Source organism: Drosophila arizonae, chromosome X, assembly GCF_054131065.1.
Source record: "Drosophila arizonae isolate 15081-1271.41 chromosome X, UAZ_ARI_1.0, whole genome shotgun sequence".
NCBI lineage: Eukaryota > Metazoa > Arthropoda > Insecta > Diptera > Drosophilidae > Drosophila > Drosophila arizonae.
In genome coordinates, this window is record NC_142927.1 from 16,343,636 (window position 1) to 16,361,583 (window position 17,948).

Here is a 17,948-nt window from a genome sequence, read left to right on the forward strand (position 1 = left end):
ATGTTTGTATACATATATTTGGATTTTTTTTTACTTTTTTTTTAACTTAAAGAAAATTGTTAGAAGTGTTAATTAAAAAATTGAACATTAAAACATATTTGGTAACTAACTGTTTTTGTTTAATGTTAATTTCCTCTACTCAGTTGTTTATGCAAATTTATTTCTCTAGTGCAAATGGCCAAAAGCTGAAGGAATATATTCATGCTACGCTTGGATACATTCACTCATTCACCCATTCACATTCGCGTTCGCATTCACAATAGCAATTGCAGTTGCAGTTGCAGTTGCAATTGCATTTGCAGGCTGCGTTAATTTTTCCGCCTTGTTTGAGGCCTGTCGATTGCATGTTGTAACAGGTTGGCTTGTAGCCGGGAATGCAGCCTGAGCAGTCATGGAAGAGGCAGCCGAAGTGGCAGTGGCAGCAGTGGCAGCAGTAGCCGAAGCAGCAGCAGCTGATAAAAGTATCTTGAATGTAAAATTCTTAACGTTTCGTTTTGGCATTTATTTGTTGTTGTATTTTCTTTTTTTTTTTTTTTTTTTTTTTTTTGTGCACTTTTGGGGTTGAGTGACGGCAAATGTTTGCAGTTTGTTTTCAGAGAGGGGCGGGCAGGGGCCTCCGGCTGATTCCTGGGATTTCTGTGGAGGGAGGGGGTGTGGGGGGCTTACCTCCAGGGTCTGTTACTGCGCGGAATGCATTCACGTTTTTTCCTCCTGTGTGTGTGTGTTTGTTTTTACGTTTGTTTCTTTTCGCATTTTGCATTTGGTTAGCCTGTTGTAATTGGCAATGAAAAATTCCAAGTGTTTTTCAAAGTGCTCTTTAGATGGCCTAATATAAGCCAACTAACTAACAAAGAAAGCAATTTCACACACACCAACAGCAATACCAACACACTCACACACGCAAGTAAATACTTTGAATAGGTAATAAAATTAAAAAATTTCAACAAAACAAAAAAAAAATAAAAATAAGCTGGAAGCTAACGTACGAACACGTATATGCTTGCCTAAGGAACCCAACCAACTCAATTTCCAACTGTTGCAGTTGCTGTTTCCACCCAGCGAAAAAAAAAAAAGCAACAACAAACACAAGTGTGCGGTCGAAGGGATTGCTCGACGAGCAGATACCCTGAACCAAACAAGCGGCAAGCTGTGCTTCTCTTAAGCAGGGAGTTCAAACTTTTGTAGAGACTGGGAAAATGCAGCCTGAATCAAAAGTTGAAAATAAACTATATCATTTATCTATTCTAATCGAGGAGGTATGCTAATATTTTCTTAATTGATCATTAAATCAAGTTGTGTTACATTAAAATCTAGTAACTGAGTCGATATATCACTATTTATCGCTAATCAGGAAATTCAAAGTGAGGAATTCCAAGGAATTCCAAAGTGAGGAATCTTTCATGGAAATTTGAAAACTAAGTTAAAACATCAATATTTATTATTATTATCATTATTATATTAATATACATATTTAGAGCTTCAAACATATATGCAGCTTCTCTAGTTTATGACTCAGATAGATCAGATCAAAGCACAGGCGTATCGTCTAGGCTTGCATCCCTAGGCTCTGTCCGTTACATACGCTTCCACATAGCCTATATACCCCATTTATCTAACCATTTGCAATAGGTTGAAAAAAAAAAAAACAAAAAGAAAAGAAAATAACAAAAAGTCATATGAAGCATTCCAAAGTGCATAGGAAAATATCAGTGCACAGTGCCTGCATTTAGCTCATTTAATGTAAAACATTTTTGCCCCAACACACAACAACTACAATTAACTGCATACATATGTACATATATATAAACATACACATACATATATATCTCCATATACATATTTACATTTATTGTTAGACGTACGTTTGCCCATTTTACACTTAAAACTTTAGATTCCGTTTGCCAAGCTGTCTAAAATTGAGAGTAAAACGTAGACCGAATGTTAAGACAAAAATAAGTAACTGTATCTAACAAAATCTTCTTCAACACCCCATCAGAGTTATCTTTATTCTTTACTCTCTATCCTAATAGCTAATAACAAATCAATCGACTCCAAAAAAACAGCTAAATCCAATTATATATCATGATTTTTACGCTTTTAATACAATTTATAGCTCAGTTTGTAGAATCAACTGCAAAACCAACTTATTTCCAAAGTTTAAGATTTTATGTATTGTTTTCATCTAAAATCTCAATTCTTAACATTTGAATATATTTTAGGTTTATTTTTAGCTTTAGCTATAAAGTTCTTATCGACTTGCCACTCCCACTGTGAGCGTACGTTCAAATCAAGATCAAACCACTTCCCCGATTTGGAGGTACCAGCTGTTAGATGATAAAATATTCAAAATTCAAGATTTTTCGATTTGCCACGCGCTGAAAGGGCGCGTCCCAAAAAAATGTGAGCTCTTTATGAAAGTGAATGTATTAACGAGTATATAAGAAGATGAAGAAGAAGAAGAGATAGACATACATATACGATTTTCAGACGGAGAACTACACGAAGTGTGCAACACTTAACTTCAAGGAAGAGTCTCTCTCTATGCCTTTTATCTCTCTATCTCACATTTCTCTCTCTCTCTCTCTTCTTCAATTTCTCGCTCTCTCTCTCTCTCTCTCTCTCTCTCGCTCTTTCGCATTCTCTGTAAGCATCTACATTTTTCTGTCTTTCTCTCAGTCTTCTCCTTTCAGGCTGTGTCTCTTTTCTCTCTCTTTCTATATCTTTCTCTCTCTCTCTTTCTATATATTTCTCTCTCTATTTACATATCTTTCTCTCTCTATCTATTTATCTCTCTCTCTATCTATCTTTTTCTCCGTCCATCTCTCTCCCGCTGTGTCTTGCTCCTTCTTTATTTCTGTATCATTTCCTCTCTACCTCTATCCCCCTCTCTCTCTCTCTCTCTCTCTCTCTCTCTCTCTCTCGCTCGTTCTTGGTTATCCACATTCTCTCTCCTTGCCTCACTCTCTTTCGCGAGAGAAACAACTCTCTGATCTGCGCATTATATATGATCTCTTCTCCAAAATTTAGATTTAAGTTGCTAGACCCAAAATTATTCACTGCCAAATAAATTATAATGTAAGGTCAAATATGTACGCAAATCGTTTACACACACATATGAGCACACACATATAAATACATACACACACACACATATATGTACATACATATTTGGTAAATACGTTACAAGAAATGTGTAAATAGAAATGAATGAATCGCGTTCATTGAAATGCGAAAGTCTTTTTTGGCTAGACTTTTCCTGATTTTGCCTAGTATGAGTTACTCTATGTGCGCATATATGTATGTACAATTATATATGTATGTACGTGCGCATATGTAGAATCTGCGTATGTATCTGTGTATCTCATCTTGAATTTTGTACTCGTATTTTATTCGTTTTCATGTTGTCTTGTCTTGTCTTGTGCTGCGTTTATATATAGACAGACTGACTGCGGATCGACATAGACATAGCCATAGCCACAGCCATAGCCATAGCCATAGCCATAGACATAGACATAGACATAGCCATCGACATCAACATAGACGTAGACATCGACATCGACCGTCTCTGCACACATGCTGAGCTGTTTTGTTCACTTTCAACACACTAGCCTTAATGTCTAATGATGTTTTGCCCCTTACACGCGTGAAGTAGAAAATTATTTTTAGTGCCCAAAATCAAATACAAATGTAATGAAATAAAAAGCAAAAAAAAAAGCAGAAATAAAAAAATAATTTAAATTAAACCCTTCGAGAACAAATCAGCAAACGCATTCGACTTGTCATTTGCCATTTGCCATTTCGCCCCACTGTGCGTGAATATACATATGTACATGCAAGCGCATATGCACTCATGTGTGCGTCTGCTTGTGTGTGTAGTGGGCAGTGTGGGCGGGCTGGGTCAAGCAAGAGTCAGCGGCAGCGGCAGCAGAGACAGTGGCAGACAATGAGTTACAACTGTCAAGTCGATTGCCGTTAAATCGCTCAAGAGCTCAAGAAGAAAGACGACGACGAATGCGAAGACGAAGGCGACGTGCGCAGTTGGCGTCGTTAAAAAAAAAAAAAATATTAAAGACACGAAGCTGAATTGCCGAGGCGCGCGCTCTGTGCGACATAATCCCAACCCCCGTGGGGTGTATCTCATCATCGGGCCGTTGAGAGCGCTCTTTGAGCGACCATCATGATTTACATGTGTGCGTGTGCGTGTGGGTGTGTGTGTGTGTGCCCACAATATTATGGACATTTCATAACTTGATGTATTTCTTTGCGTTTTCGACGAAGACTCCCATCCTTTCCTTTGCACTCGCGGCGACCCACACACACACGCACTGCGCTCATTGAGTGCAGCTCGCTGATGCTATCTCGCTCGCACGCCGAGTGAAAAAGCGCAACAATCAGCTGTTTTGTGAGCGACCCAGCAACATGTAAAGCGATGGCGGCAAATTACAAAACTTTGCCAATATGCGCAACAATGTTCGATGCTCACACACACTGATCCCGAGCAAGAGTCGAGCTGAGCAAACCCCCAAACGGTGCTCCGTCGACCAAGCAACAACAATATTAACATCAACAACACCACCAACTATCCACATAGTGCCACTCACACTCACATTTGCCTCTTGGCTTATGTTGTTTCAAAAACGCAGATCGCATTATGCACCCCACTAGGCGCAATGCATGCATTCATATGTATGTATGTATGTATGTGTGCGTGCATGTGTGCGTGTGTGTATTTGGTTCAATTTATGGCAATTAATGCATTGGAGGCGTGCATTTTAAGTGCCTGTGCTCAGTGACAATTTTATGGGGTTCAACAAACGCTAATTTCATACAAGCTGCAACATGAGCACACGCACGCACGTACACACATACATATGTATGTATGTATGTATGTACACACTTGTAAACATAACAAAGAATATGATTTCTTACATTTGTTAATTGACACTTACGATATTTAGAGAACGTCAAGCCCATGTTAATAACTTGCGAATCGCATAGCAGAGCTTTGTCTAAACATCTATTTTTGTACTCTGTACTTTGAGCTTAATTATTCAATTTTCATTGGGATAATCTTATTTCCACATACATATTTTGAGCTCATTAATAAACATACATACATATGTATGTACATGTATTGTACTTATTGTATATGTATGTAGAACTAACTTGAAAATCGCAAAAGAGAACCATGGCCAAAATTTCATAATTTGTCTCTACTTCGTGCCCACGCATTACATTTAATCTTATCATATTTTCTACAAAGCAGAAGGAACAGCACTTGTTTCACAAACATATTTAAGATCATTATTATAATACATATATTTCCTATATCTAGATTTTTTCCAACTTATGGGTTGTATACAAAGCAGATAAATTACTACTACTACTATTTAGTATAAGTACTACTCCCCACTCCATCCAATTAATTGTTGGCATTGTACGAAAGTCAAAGTTTGGGCCAGAACCGGCGCCAAAATATGAAGTGATAGAACCAAAATAGAAAAATAAAGCAAAAAAAAAAAAAAAAATCACACACACAGAAAGCAGAAAAAATGATTTATGTTAAGTGCTGCGCTGAGAGAGCCTGGCAATCGGCACACAAGTATCTTGCAGGAGCTGCCCACACACACAGAGACACGTGCAATCACACTCGTCTCTTACAGCTCTTTCGCTCTCACTCTCTCTCTCTTCCACATTTCTCAAACACTCAAACACTCAATTGGAATAAGTGGAGGCTGAGTGAATTTCGGTAAAGACATGTCACTTACACTGTGTTACAGGATTATCGTAATATCGTTAATTATCATTAGCAACATCATTTATTTATTGATGAGCAATATAATATCAAATAACTTATATGATATATAATTTAGTAGATGCAATCAATCAACATATGTGGATGTGTGTGTATGTGTATGTGTGTGTGTGTGTGTGTGTGTGTGTGTGTGTGTGTGTGTGTGTGTGTGTGTGTGTGTGTGTGTGTGTGTGTGTGTGTGTGTGTGTGTATGTAGCTGTGTGAAATTAAAATACATTCTATGCATATTAAATATTTTTAAAACATAATAGATTATTGACACCTACGTGTATAAATAATAAATAATTGTCAATATTTTTGTATATAATATTATTATATATTATTGATTTATTCATATTTTAATTCACATTAATTCTATATACAATTTGCCAATAAAAATGTATCAATATTTTACGTTTGCTTACAAAATAGTTATATTGCTGTAGTTATAAAGATTTTTTTATTACATACACGATATGTAAATATATACTAAAGAATTGATCAATATTTTAATTTTTATTAATTTCATATTAAATTAGGAATCAGTCAACATAAAAACTACACAGCACTAGAACTTGTCGCAAATTCGTTCAGCGCATAAACCTGCTTATGCACACACTAACACACATGTATAGTTTTGAGCATCGGGCCACAGCAAGTGCGCTCTGTGGTGTCTCTTATACGACCGCCTCACTGAAAGCACTCAACCATAGGCGAGCCAGCAACAACACGTGTTTGAGCGAAACTCAGTTCGCAAGCTAACCAGAACAAGAAGAACGACAACAACAACAGGGAACAAAAACAGCGGAAGCTGATTCATGCGCTGTGCGCACTCCAGTCGCTCGCTCCCATACTGTACAGACAGCGGCAGAATTCTCTCGAATGCCGTCTCTCGCTCTAACTCACAGTCTCGCGCTCCCTCGCTCACACTCGTATTTCGCTCTCGGCACTCCATTCAGCTGGTGGCGGCGGACCAACTCGGTGAGTAAATTTGCTATATATACATATACAGTGTCTGTGTGTGTGTGTGTGTGTTTCGCGCGCGTATCCAACAAACTGTTGGGGCTCGGTCTTCGGGTATGGTTCGTATGCTAGCTCTGTGTTTGTCTCTCTATATGTGTACGTGTGTGTGTGTGACTGTGCTTGTGCTCGTACATATATGCCTGTGCTTGTATGCGTGTATGGGTAGGTTGGCAGTTTTGCTGCACGGCTCACTCGCGCGCAATGAGCGCTTTTGCTGTTTTAATTTTTGCCTGAAATACATTTTGAGCTAATTTCGTATTGGTAGTTTTGTTTATACCGTCGGTTGTGTTGGCGTCACATTTTGTATGCGAAAGCAAGCGCAGCACGTAGTTAACAAATTTTAATCAAATAGCCAAATACGCTTAGACAATACCTATAGAAAATTTCTTTTAACGTACATGCGTGTATATATATATATGTATGTATGTATATAAATAAATATACATATATATATATAGAAATATATCATCTATGTGTGTGACCGCGTGTCTCTGTGTTTGTGTCTACATTAAAAGCACATTTCGTCTTTGACTCTCCGGCCCGGAGCATTGAGCGGCGCGTGTAAGAAAAACGTTTAAGAAAAATGCCGAAAGGGCAGCCCATACGAAACCGCATCCCAATCAGAATCATCTGTTAAGATACATAGAAAACAAAAAATCAAAAATCAAAAATACCAAAAAAAAAAAAAAAAAATAAACTTAAATATTGGTCAGCGCGTGCCGCCAACTGCCGTTAGGCAAAACATACACACACATACATATATAGACGGCCACACGGACACACAATAGCAATAGAACTACAATAAAGTATAGCAAAAGAAATTAAATTAAATTCGCAACGGCGACGGCGACGGCAGCAGCAGCGCGAATAACCGAATTATAATTACACATACACACACACACCTACTTAGGTATGTACGTGTAACTGTGTGCTGCGTGCGTGTGTTTTTTTCTGGTGCTCTATGACAAGTTCTTATACCACAAATTTTTGTTGCTTTTTTTTTTTTTTTTTGTTTGGTTGTTGTGTGACCAAAAACCAATTTGTTGTACAACAGTTTTTTTGATGTGCATAAATTTGCGTTGTTGTTGTGCGCGTGGGTGTGTGTTGCGCCCAGTGACTGTTGTGTGTGGCTAAAGGCGGCGCAACTGTTGCACCAAACAACAACGGCGACAATACGCCCAGCAGCAGCCGCAGCCGCAGCAGCAGCAGCGTCCGTAGATTGCGCGCCTTTTTCTCGTGCCGTATAAAACGCGTCACACCAAGAAGTACAACAACAACAACAACAACAAAAATATACAACAACAACAGCAACAAGAACAATCATAATAATCAAAGCTTAACACATATTGTTCAAATTTCAATTTGGTTAAAGTCAAGCAAAAGGCGCGCCCAAATAAAGAAACAGTTAGACGGAAGAGCGCAACAAGAACAACAACAACAACAACAACAGCAACGCAGGCGACGGCAGCGACAGCAACAGCAACAGCGACTCCCAACTACAGTGGAGATAAAAAAAGAGAAAAGCTAGAAATGCTTACGGCAAATTAAAGAAGAAGAAGAAGAAGAAGAAGGCAGCAGCAGCAGCAGTACAACTAGAATTTATGCTGCGGCGGCGACAGTCAACCAAAGAATATGCAACTGTCACAAGCATATGCATGTGCTCGTCCGTGTATTAGTGTGTATATGTGTGTGCGTCGGTGTGAGTGTGAGCTTTACATACCAACACCTGCAGCAGCTAGCTCACTGTGTAAATGAAAGCAAAACAAAAGCGAAAACCTACAACAACAACAACGAGAAGAAGAAGAAGAAGAGCGACAGCCACCAAAAACTCACAATGTTATACATGCTTGTAAAGTGGCATTAAATTGCAACAATAACAAAATTCGACAACGGCAAAAGCAACAGCAACAACCGTAGCAACAACAACAACAACAACAACAACAACAAGAAACACATGGCAGCAGCAACAACAGCGCCCATCAAGTGTCAATAAAAAGAAGAAACAAAATAAACAACAAAACCTACACACAGGCAGCGGCAGAGCAGCAGCAGCAGCAGCAGAAGGTTGCTCGAGCTTCGAACTCGAACTCGAAATTCGAATTTCAGTTTTTCTTACACCGCCGCCGGCGGCAATCTTCAAATTTTCGTGTCAACGCTGCAATTTTCGAAACCCGGCCCTCAACGAGCTAAGAACCAAGCGGACCGACCGACCACCCGCCCAACCCGCCTCCTCCTAGCGGCATTTCATATTTATTTATTTATTTATTTCTCTTTCTCTCTCTGCGTGTGTGTGTGTATTACTTTTTTTTACGTTTTTTTTTTTTGGTTGCTCGTAATTGTTGTCAAGTGAATGGCGCAAAAGCGAAAAGCAATGCGAATGCAGCAGTTGTGAATCAATCAAATCCAAGCAAAGCAACAGCAGCAACAGCAACAGCAACAACGTCGCATCAATTCAGCAACTCTAACGGCAGCTTCATGTCAGCGCAACAACAACAACTGCAACAACAGCATTAGACATTCAACAAACAAAACCAACAAACAACAACAAGCAGCAGCAGCAGCCGCAGCAACAGCAACATCAGCAACATCAACAGCAACAACAACAACCATGGATTGTGATTATTCCAAATTTCTATACAAAAGTAAGTGAAGAAAATTTATTAAATTCAAATTCAATTTCAATATTATGAAGTACACATACATATACATATACACATGCACATATCTACCATGGCTCTCAGCCCAAAGCCAGCTCAAAATATTGCTAATCAAAAAGCCGTCGGATGATTCATATACGACGGGCATATCGCATTACATCAGCGCCAGCTATCGCCAGCTTAATCTGATGCGTGGCCATTCTTATCAGACAAAAAATAAATAAATAAAAAAATAAAAAATAAAAACAACAAACATGTTAAATGAAAAGCCACAAAAAAAAAAAGTGAGCACATAAATAAAAATAATGATAATCTCTGTGATATCACTAGCCACATAGATGTATGTGTATACAGACTTATGCATACGAAAGCACGATCCATCTGCAGCTTCAGATTAAGCTTGGCTCATTCATACGGCAGATGCGTAATTCGCGCTCTAAAATTGTCTTGAATGCAGCAAGCTTATCTATTTGGTGATAAAAAAGAAAAGAAAACTAAAATATCTTAAATGCTAAAAAAATCTGTGTGGGATTTAACTTCGTATACCATATAAATATTGCCGAATGCTCAATTCTAGTTGGAGTTCCAATTAGAATCTCAACTGTTTTCACTGTTTTTAGCCTGACTTGCAAAGGAAATCATAAACGTTAGTACAAATTTAGCTTATGGCATTGCGGTATATTACAAAAATTACAATCTGTGTGAATTTGTACTATTTATAAACAAATGTGGGCTTACGTTTATTTAGTTTATTGCTTAATTCTAGTTGGATTTCTAATTAGAATTACGACAGCCTTTTCTGTGCGCTGCGCGTTTAAGGACTTTTGTTTCAATGGCGTTGCCAGATAGAGACACTTCTTGCTTACCTTTCAACGGAAATCATATTTAGTATTATCAGTTGGCAAAAAATATTGCTTTGCCGTTGTCATATTTCTCAAATATCTCAATTTGCTTGGGCTTTGATAATCTCAATCAATCGCTAGCTCAAATTGAGATTATATGCTAGTACACAGTTATTGCCTATTAAACGAGAAATCTAATTGAGCCATTAAAATCATAACTGTTTTTTCCGTATTTTGTATTATCAGTTGGTAAAAAAAAAATATTTCTTATAAACTTTAATCTTTGCGTTTATATATTTACATGTGTATATGTATTTAAGTATAGTTTTATTTTGTTCAATTCTAGTTAGAATTCTAATTAGAATGTTGGCAAATGTGTCTGCTTGCTGCGCGTGTAAAGGCCTGACTCTTAAATATTTGGCTTAGCTCTTTAAAGCTTAAAATAAATCTTTAAAAGTATCCTACACTTTCCTATCATTTCAAAAATATTACATAGATTTTTTTTGATTGAAATCGAAAGACAAAGAAAATCAAGCTAGCGAAATTGATTCATTTGGTATATGTATATAAAATGGGTTCATAAAGCTAAGCTATCTTCTATTTTATGAACCCTTTAGATCTTATACTATATGATGCAAAATTATGAACAATTTATTCATTGAGTTTTTTATAGGAAGTCTTTTTTTATTTTTTTGGTTTTTTTCACTGGAAATTTCTTACAGAAATTTTATTGGGCTCATAACTCTCTCTCTCTCTCTCTGAGCTTAATTATTCAGCTAACATATTGACATAGTCATATCATAAAAAGCCGCCCGCCTCTCTAGAGCCCAAAGCTAATAAACTAACGTAAACATTGTAGTTATCTCAAAGCTCAAGATTAAATAAGATATCCATGACTATGTCTAGTCTTCTAAAATTGGAACATCGTCAAGGCTTGGACTGGCTAGATAGAGTCTCTGGCCCTTGCCCATGTCAAATCATTTCCCATCATATCATTTGCCAGATGCAACAGATAAGGAAATGCATCTTGACTTTGAGTTCTTTTTCTTCAAAAATGAATTAAAAGTTTACATTTCTAACTATGACAGACGACATATAAATATATACACATGTGTATATTCATATATATATTTGAATATATTATGCATCTGCTTCATGTTTCACAGCAGTTTCAAATTAATCAAATTATTATGAAATGCAATGAAATATTTTTCGTACATTTATTTCAGTGCAAAGTAATTAAATTAACCAAAATTTTGCTGAATATTGCATTTTTCTTGTCTCTCTAAATTTGTGTGTTTACGATATATGTATGTATATATACTTACAGATGTATATCAACATAAATGGGCTAACATTTATTATTCTACTAAACGATTTTTCACAGCATTTCAAGTTATTAACAGATTGTTTTCCCATTCCATGTTTTATCTAAATTTTTGCTTATAGAACTTACAAAAGTGATTTATATGCTGCTCATCTCATTTATTATATTATGATATTCATATCAGAGTTAAAAATTATTAATTGAATAATTTATATTCTAATTGTTTAATCTCCATGAAAAGCGTTCTCAAAGACTTCTTAATGTACTGCTTGAAATACCCATTTTTGTTTTCAATTTGGAGATATATTCAAAATTTGAAATCTTCATAATCAACGTATTCATTATATAGTACATTTCGTTCCCTTAGATTTGATGTTGTTTCTGTGCTATTTGAAGCTGTGCTGAAAAAGAAATAAACATAGATTTGCATCGGAACTCATACCTCATACCTATAAGAAATATCTTATATCTAAGCTTACATTGGTATATGATGAGCATTACTATCCAGATTCGCTGTTTACAGACGAACAACTGGAATAGAAGGAGGAAATGAGGAGACTGAGGAGAGCTTCTCACTTTGTTACGATAAAGATGCCTCGATACTTTGGTGTGAAAGTTAATATCCTAAATTAAATGAAATTGGAGTTACTGGATCAAAGTCAATCTATCTATGAGATAGTATGAATGCTATATAAACAAGCTATTGTAGGAATTGTTATATAGTATAGTCTAATGGATGAGTTTTCTATATACTAATTATATACTCTATTTACTATATGTATATATGTATATACTATATATTATTATATTGAAACTATATGCGAATCACATAAATGATTTGCGTTGAATCTTACTGATGATCGTAGATGTTTTTGAAATTTTTATTTTCCTTGAAATGTGTAATGCGATCTTTTTGATTAGTAAAAGCTTCAAATTGAACAATAATGAATGAAAGTTATACAAGTGTCTGAGTGTGGTTGTGTGTGTGTGTGTGTGTGTTTTAGGGATATATGATATTTTGATGAAGTTGCTGTTGAAAACAGATTTTCATTTAAAGTATTTTCATGCGTCACACAAAGATCGCGCCAGATCGTCAAAAAGGGAAGAAAGAATGGGAGTGTGTGTGTGTGTGTGTGTGTGTGAGGGGGCTCGACTACTCAACTGATTTGTATTTGTATACGAAATTGAAAACCTCTGCAGGCGCTCCACCTCCTCCACCTCCACCCCCCCTAAAAAACAGCCCCACACAAGCTCTCAACACCCACTCAGCCAGCTTAGCTTAGCTCGCCAGCTGGCTTTATCAGTATTATTCATGGAGCTCTGCTTCGTTCGGTTCGGATAATTAGTTTTGCACTTGTAAAAAGTCGCCGCTGGCAATGCGACGCCGATGATGATGATGATGATAATGATGATGATGATGATGACGAGTCGGTTGAGGTTTCCAGTTGTGTTGCTGGAGCGTGGGCGATGTGGGGCTTGGGGTTTGGGTTTTAGGTTTTGGTGTTTGTTGTTGTTGTTGTTGTTTTTTTTTTGTCCGTTTTTAGTGAAACAGAAACAGTTGGCGCCACGCGCCGTTAATCGATTTTGATATTTTATGATGTTGCTGCCGTGTTGGGAAATGTGAAAATGAGCATATTTATGTGTGTGTGTGCGTGTGTGTGTCTGTGTGTGTCTCTGTAATTAATTGCGTTTGTATTTGCTTACATTTGAGACATGCGCGTCATCGAATTGCCTGGCTAATCAGAAGCTGAAGCGACGGCGCTAAGTCCAATCAGACTGTCAACTGCCTTATTGTCAAATCAGTCAATCACTCAGTCAGCCAGTCAGCCAGTCAGTCAGTCAGTCAGTCAGTCAATCACTCACCCAGTCAGTCAGCTAGTCTTTGGCAGCTTTAGCTTTGCATTTGAGTTTTCCTTCTTTTGCAAATTACTTGAGACCGAGCGAAACAAACGCAGGCAGCAGCAAAAACCTAATTGAATTTGTTTAACAAATTGCTTGTATATTATGTAAGATCTATGTTACAGACAGAGACAGCGAGAGTGTATGAATGAGAGAGAGAGAGCGAGAGAGAGAGAGAGAGAACGAGAGAGCTGGTCAGTGGCTAAGTAATTTTGGGTTATAGGGCCAAGTCCAATGAAATGCTTTTGCCACTTAAGACCCAAGCGAATGTACTTAGTTCCTATTTCTTAGTTAATTCTTTAGCAATAATTTGCCTGACTGCCTCGTCGTGTGGCAGCTACTTGCGGGGTTTCCGAAAACGTACTTAACACTAGTCGATGCCAAGACATACAGACAATTCTATGTACATATGTCTCTATCTATAGCTATGTATGTGTGTCTCTCTCTCACTCTGTCTGTTTTTCTCTCTCTAGAAATTCCCTGGAGCGAGCCAAGAAACAGCTGCGTCTAATGTAGAAATTCTATCAAATTTATTTTTATTTAGAATTTTGTATTTTAGTTACAGTTTTCCTGCCACTCAGATTCCAGATTGTCTATATAAGATATTTACCTATGCGGCCAGCTGTTTAAACATGGCAACATGAATCCAAATCCCATGAGTTTGCCAAATTCAAATCGAAAAAAAAAATGCTTTGTTTGCGGTTAGTTTCGGATTGATTTGAGAATGCTTGCAATTGCACTTTATTTGAAGCGCACGCACTCACACACACACACACATTATTGTCAAACTGATCCGTTGACAGTTTCGAATAACATCTGATCGAATCGGATCGTAAATTGATCAAATGAACGAACCACAAACACATCAACGTCTCGCCAAGTCAGCGAGGCTCTCGCATAACCTTTTTTTTTTTTTGTGTTTTTAGTATTATTATTTTTTATTTTTTTTTATATTATCATAGCATTCATGCATCATGTACGACTACGAAAACGAGTCCGAGCACTCGTAATCTTACTATCTGAGCCCCGTTTGTTTATATTTGCCACTGAAAGTGCTTTCGTGAAGGTCGATTGTCCAGCAACTTTATCGGCCAACCGGCAAAAGCTCAATGACTTTGCCTAGGCTGACAAAGTGCATTTGAAATAAATTCTATTAATTAGTTCAGAGATATGAACTAGCAGTAGCTAAGCGTATTATACACCTTCTTTTTTTGTTTTTATACATTGTAGATAGAGAAATAGAGATAACGAGACAGATATTTATAGATATGAAGTTTCGTTTAGTTTTAGGTAGAACAAATGCTTGGAGAGTCTTCCCCATAAATTTCCTTAACTGAGGTTACTCAATACAAAAGAGCTTGTCGGGCTATTCTTAGACCTTTCTAGAATTGAACTGGCAAAGTAGCTGATCGAGATTATGTACATTAAATACGTTGATATAAAGGAATGTGTATTCTCTATAAAAGTGAAACTTAAGTTTTATTTAAATACAGTTTTAAATCGTCTTACGGGCAATTTGTTAATCCATTAAAATATCCATCGGAATATATATATATATATTCTCCATTAATGTTGATATTATTTTCTGATACATATTTTCGATATTTTATTATATAAGTATATATATCATTTTTTTAATATATTTCGAACTAATACTTCTATAACTTATTTCAACTGGCCTTTGTTTTATATTATTTATTTATTTATTTATTTATTTATTTATTTTTTTTGTTCATAAAATAAATCTAAACTTTATTACATTTCTCTGCATGGTCTATATTTTTGCTGTTTCTATTATTAATGAATTTTATTAATTCTAATTCGTAATTTCGAAAAAAATAAATAATTGCGTATGTCCATGTATATTTCAAGAAAAATACACATATAATAGTCATAAAGACGATTTTACAACTAGTGGAAAGTCAAAGTAGACCGCAATCCTAAAAAGATAATGGCTCTATATATTCTTAAAATATTTATTTTCTCAAATAAGATCAATCTTGTGGCATGAAACAAAACATTGATAACTCTGGTTGCCAAACTCTGTAAGATATTCTCTATGACGAATTTTTAGCAACGTTTTTCGTAAGCTTTTTTTTTCAAAATATTTTAGAAATTAAATGCTGAAATGATACGTATTGCAGTTTTATTTAATTTTCAAAAGAGAAATAGAGTTGAAAAATTTTAGAACTCTAGACTTAATATTGTAGAGAATATTCAGTATTTATGTAGAAAATGAGGAAAGCGGCGCTAGCCTGATGAGGCGCACTGTATATAAAATATGCAACAATGTTTTATATACATGCATATATGTATATCAAATATACATCCATATTTTATATACATAAATCTCAAATACACATACAGGAGACTCCCGATAATGCGAAATGGCATGGGGATTACCTTTTTTTCGATTTATACAGAAATTCAAATTATCGAGAGTTATCGAGAACGAATTTCATACAAGGGGATAGAATTTTTTCGATTTATCGCGATTTTCGATTTAGCGGGATATGAATTATCGAGACTCGACTGTATGTATATTTGATATTTATGTATATAAAATCCATATATCTTCATATATCTCCATTTTCATAAATTCCATATTCCACATCTATAACCAAATATTTGCTTGGCAGCTTTTTCACTTATCTACACATTTGTACATTTGTCTATATGTACATACATATGTCCATGCCAAGCCATATCGATATCGGTTAGGCAATATGCCAGTTGCACTGACTATTTCGATAGAAAAATCGCCGTTGACTAAGGACAGAGTCGACGAAGACTTAACGCATCATTGAATTAAACCTATGCGACATCGGCACCGCCCCCTTAAAAGATGGCCATGTGATGATGCACTTGCTGCAACTGCAACAACTGTAACAGCAACAACAACAACTGCTAGTTTCCCATGATGTTGAGCAGGTTGTGAGAGCATGGGGGCCGCAGCCTTCAGGGCCAAACAAACGCTCAGTTATAGATATATACATATGTATATATGCTTGATATGCATTTGCAACTGAAATCGATCGCATTGACTAAAGGTTTAGCTTAATACTCTCGCCATGGACAGTGGGACCGTCCGGCGGACAGACGGACAAATCTCAGACACTTGGCAACAGCTTCTGCCGATCGGCAAACAAAAAAAAAACAAAACAAAAAAAAAAACTTGGCCACATTTCTTTGATATTTGATATCGGGATCTCAGCGTCCTTAAGCGCTCGTTGCTGTTCATTACCTCTGCCTGGCACCCCTCTCCCCCCTCTCTTTCTCTCTATGTGTGTGTGTGTGTCTGTCCCCTCTTTTCTTGTCAGCTGTTCTGTCATTTCAGTTGAATTGCCGGCCGGTCGCACGTAGTATCTGTATCTGTAGCTCTATAGCTATAGCTGTAGCTGTATCTGTCCCCTCCAGGCGCTGATGCCTTGCAAGTATTTTATACACACACACACACTCGCACACACACATACGCACGCTCTTATGCACACTCGTGCATACTTTGTTTTGTCGTTTTCAACATTTTTCAACGTTCAGGAATTCAAAAAATTCTTTACTTTAAAGTAAAAATAAATTCCATGCAACATCCGCCATGTTGGCTTTGGCTATTTTTGCCGCCTGCCGACGACGTACTGCGGCCAATGTTATAATGGCCCAAAGCCAAAGCCGGCTCCCCCCTTTTACCCTATCAGTGGCAGTGGCAGTTGCCCCCATTCCCCTCATCAGCTAAAACCCGCCTACCCCTCTGCCGCTGCCCCCTCTCCCCGCCAACTCTTGGCTTCTGTTAGCCCGTACCGCCGTACGCCGTCATTTGCAAAAAAGCTGTGCATCGCCCTTTGACTGTCTTCGCACCGTCCAGCTCGGAGCTCTGGAACTTCAAAATGTGAAGCGGCCTCTGCCTCGTCCGCTCCTCATTTTGGTATTTGTTTTTATTTAATGCTTGGCCGCCGCCTTTTTCACTCTCTTATATATATATATAAATTTCGTATTTTTGTTGTTGTTGTTTTGTTTCGATTTGTTTTTATAACTAAAAATCCAAGTATGCCGCGAAGGGGCGCATTTTGTCGCTTTGCTGCCTCTACGCGTAGCTTTTGCCTTTGTCTTTGGCCCCTGGTCCCGACCTACGTCTCCGTCGCCGTCTCCGCTTCGGTCCCGGTGCCAGTCCCGGTCCCGGCCTAGAAATTGTGATTGTTATCATTTAGCCCCGCATTCAGCATCCGGATGGAGGGGCAACTTGTCAGCATTTCTTTGCTTAACAACGCTAGTCTTTCCACAAAACAAATAAACCATTTACCCCTCAGCTCACATCGCAGCTCCCACTATTGCATAGCCCACGGCCATCGGCGTTTTCTAAAAGTATTTTCGTTTCATACCATAAATTTCACAGTTGCATTTTTGTTCAAAAT

At 37.3% G+C, this 17,948-nt stretch overlaps 1 protein-coding gene across 3 annotated transcripts in view; it reads left to right on the plus strand.

Annotated features, from left to right (window-relative positions):
* The first annotated feature begins 7,074 nt into the window (after positions 1–7,074).
* sd (TEA domain transcription factor 1 homolog scalloped) overlaps positions 7,075–17,948 on the plus strand; it is an 82,062-nt gene continuing 71,188 nt past the window's right edge. Inside the window, exons 1-2 of one of the 3 annotated variants that reach the window (XM_089474480.1) lie at positions 7,075–7,143; positions 9,165–9,459. In XM_089474480.1, coding sequence (XP_089330606.1) covers positions 9,426–9,459 — 34 coding nt within the window. In that variant the 5' untranslated portion in view covers positions 7,075–7,143; positions 9,165–9,425. Of the gene's footprint in view, positions 9,460–17,948 lie in introns of all 3 variants that reach the window. The other 2 variants (XM_089474479.1, XM_089474478.1) reach the window with 2 other exon arrangements.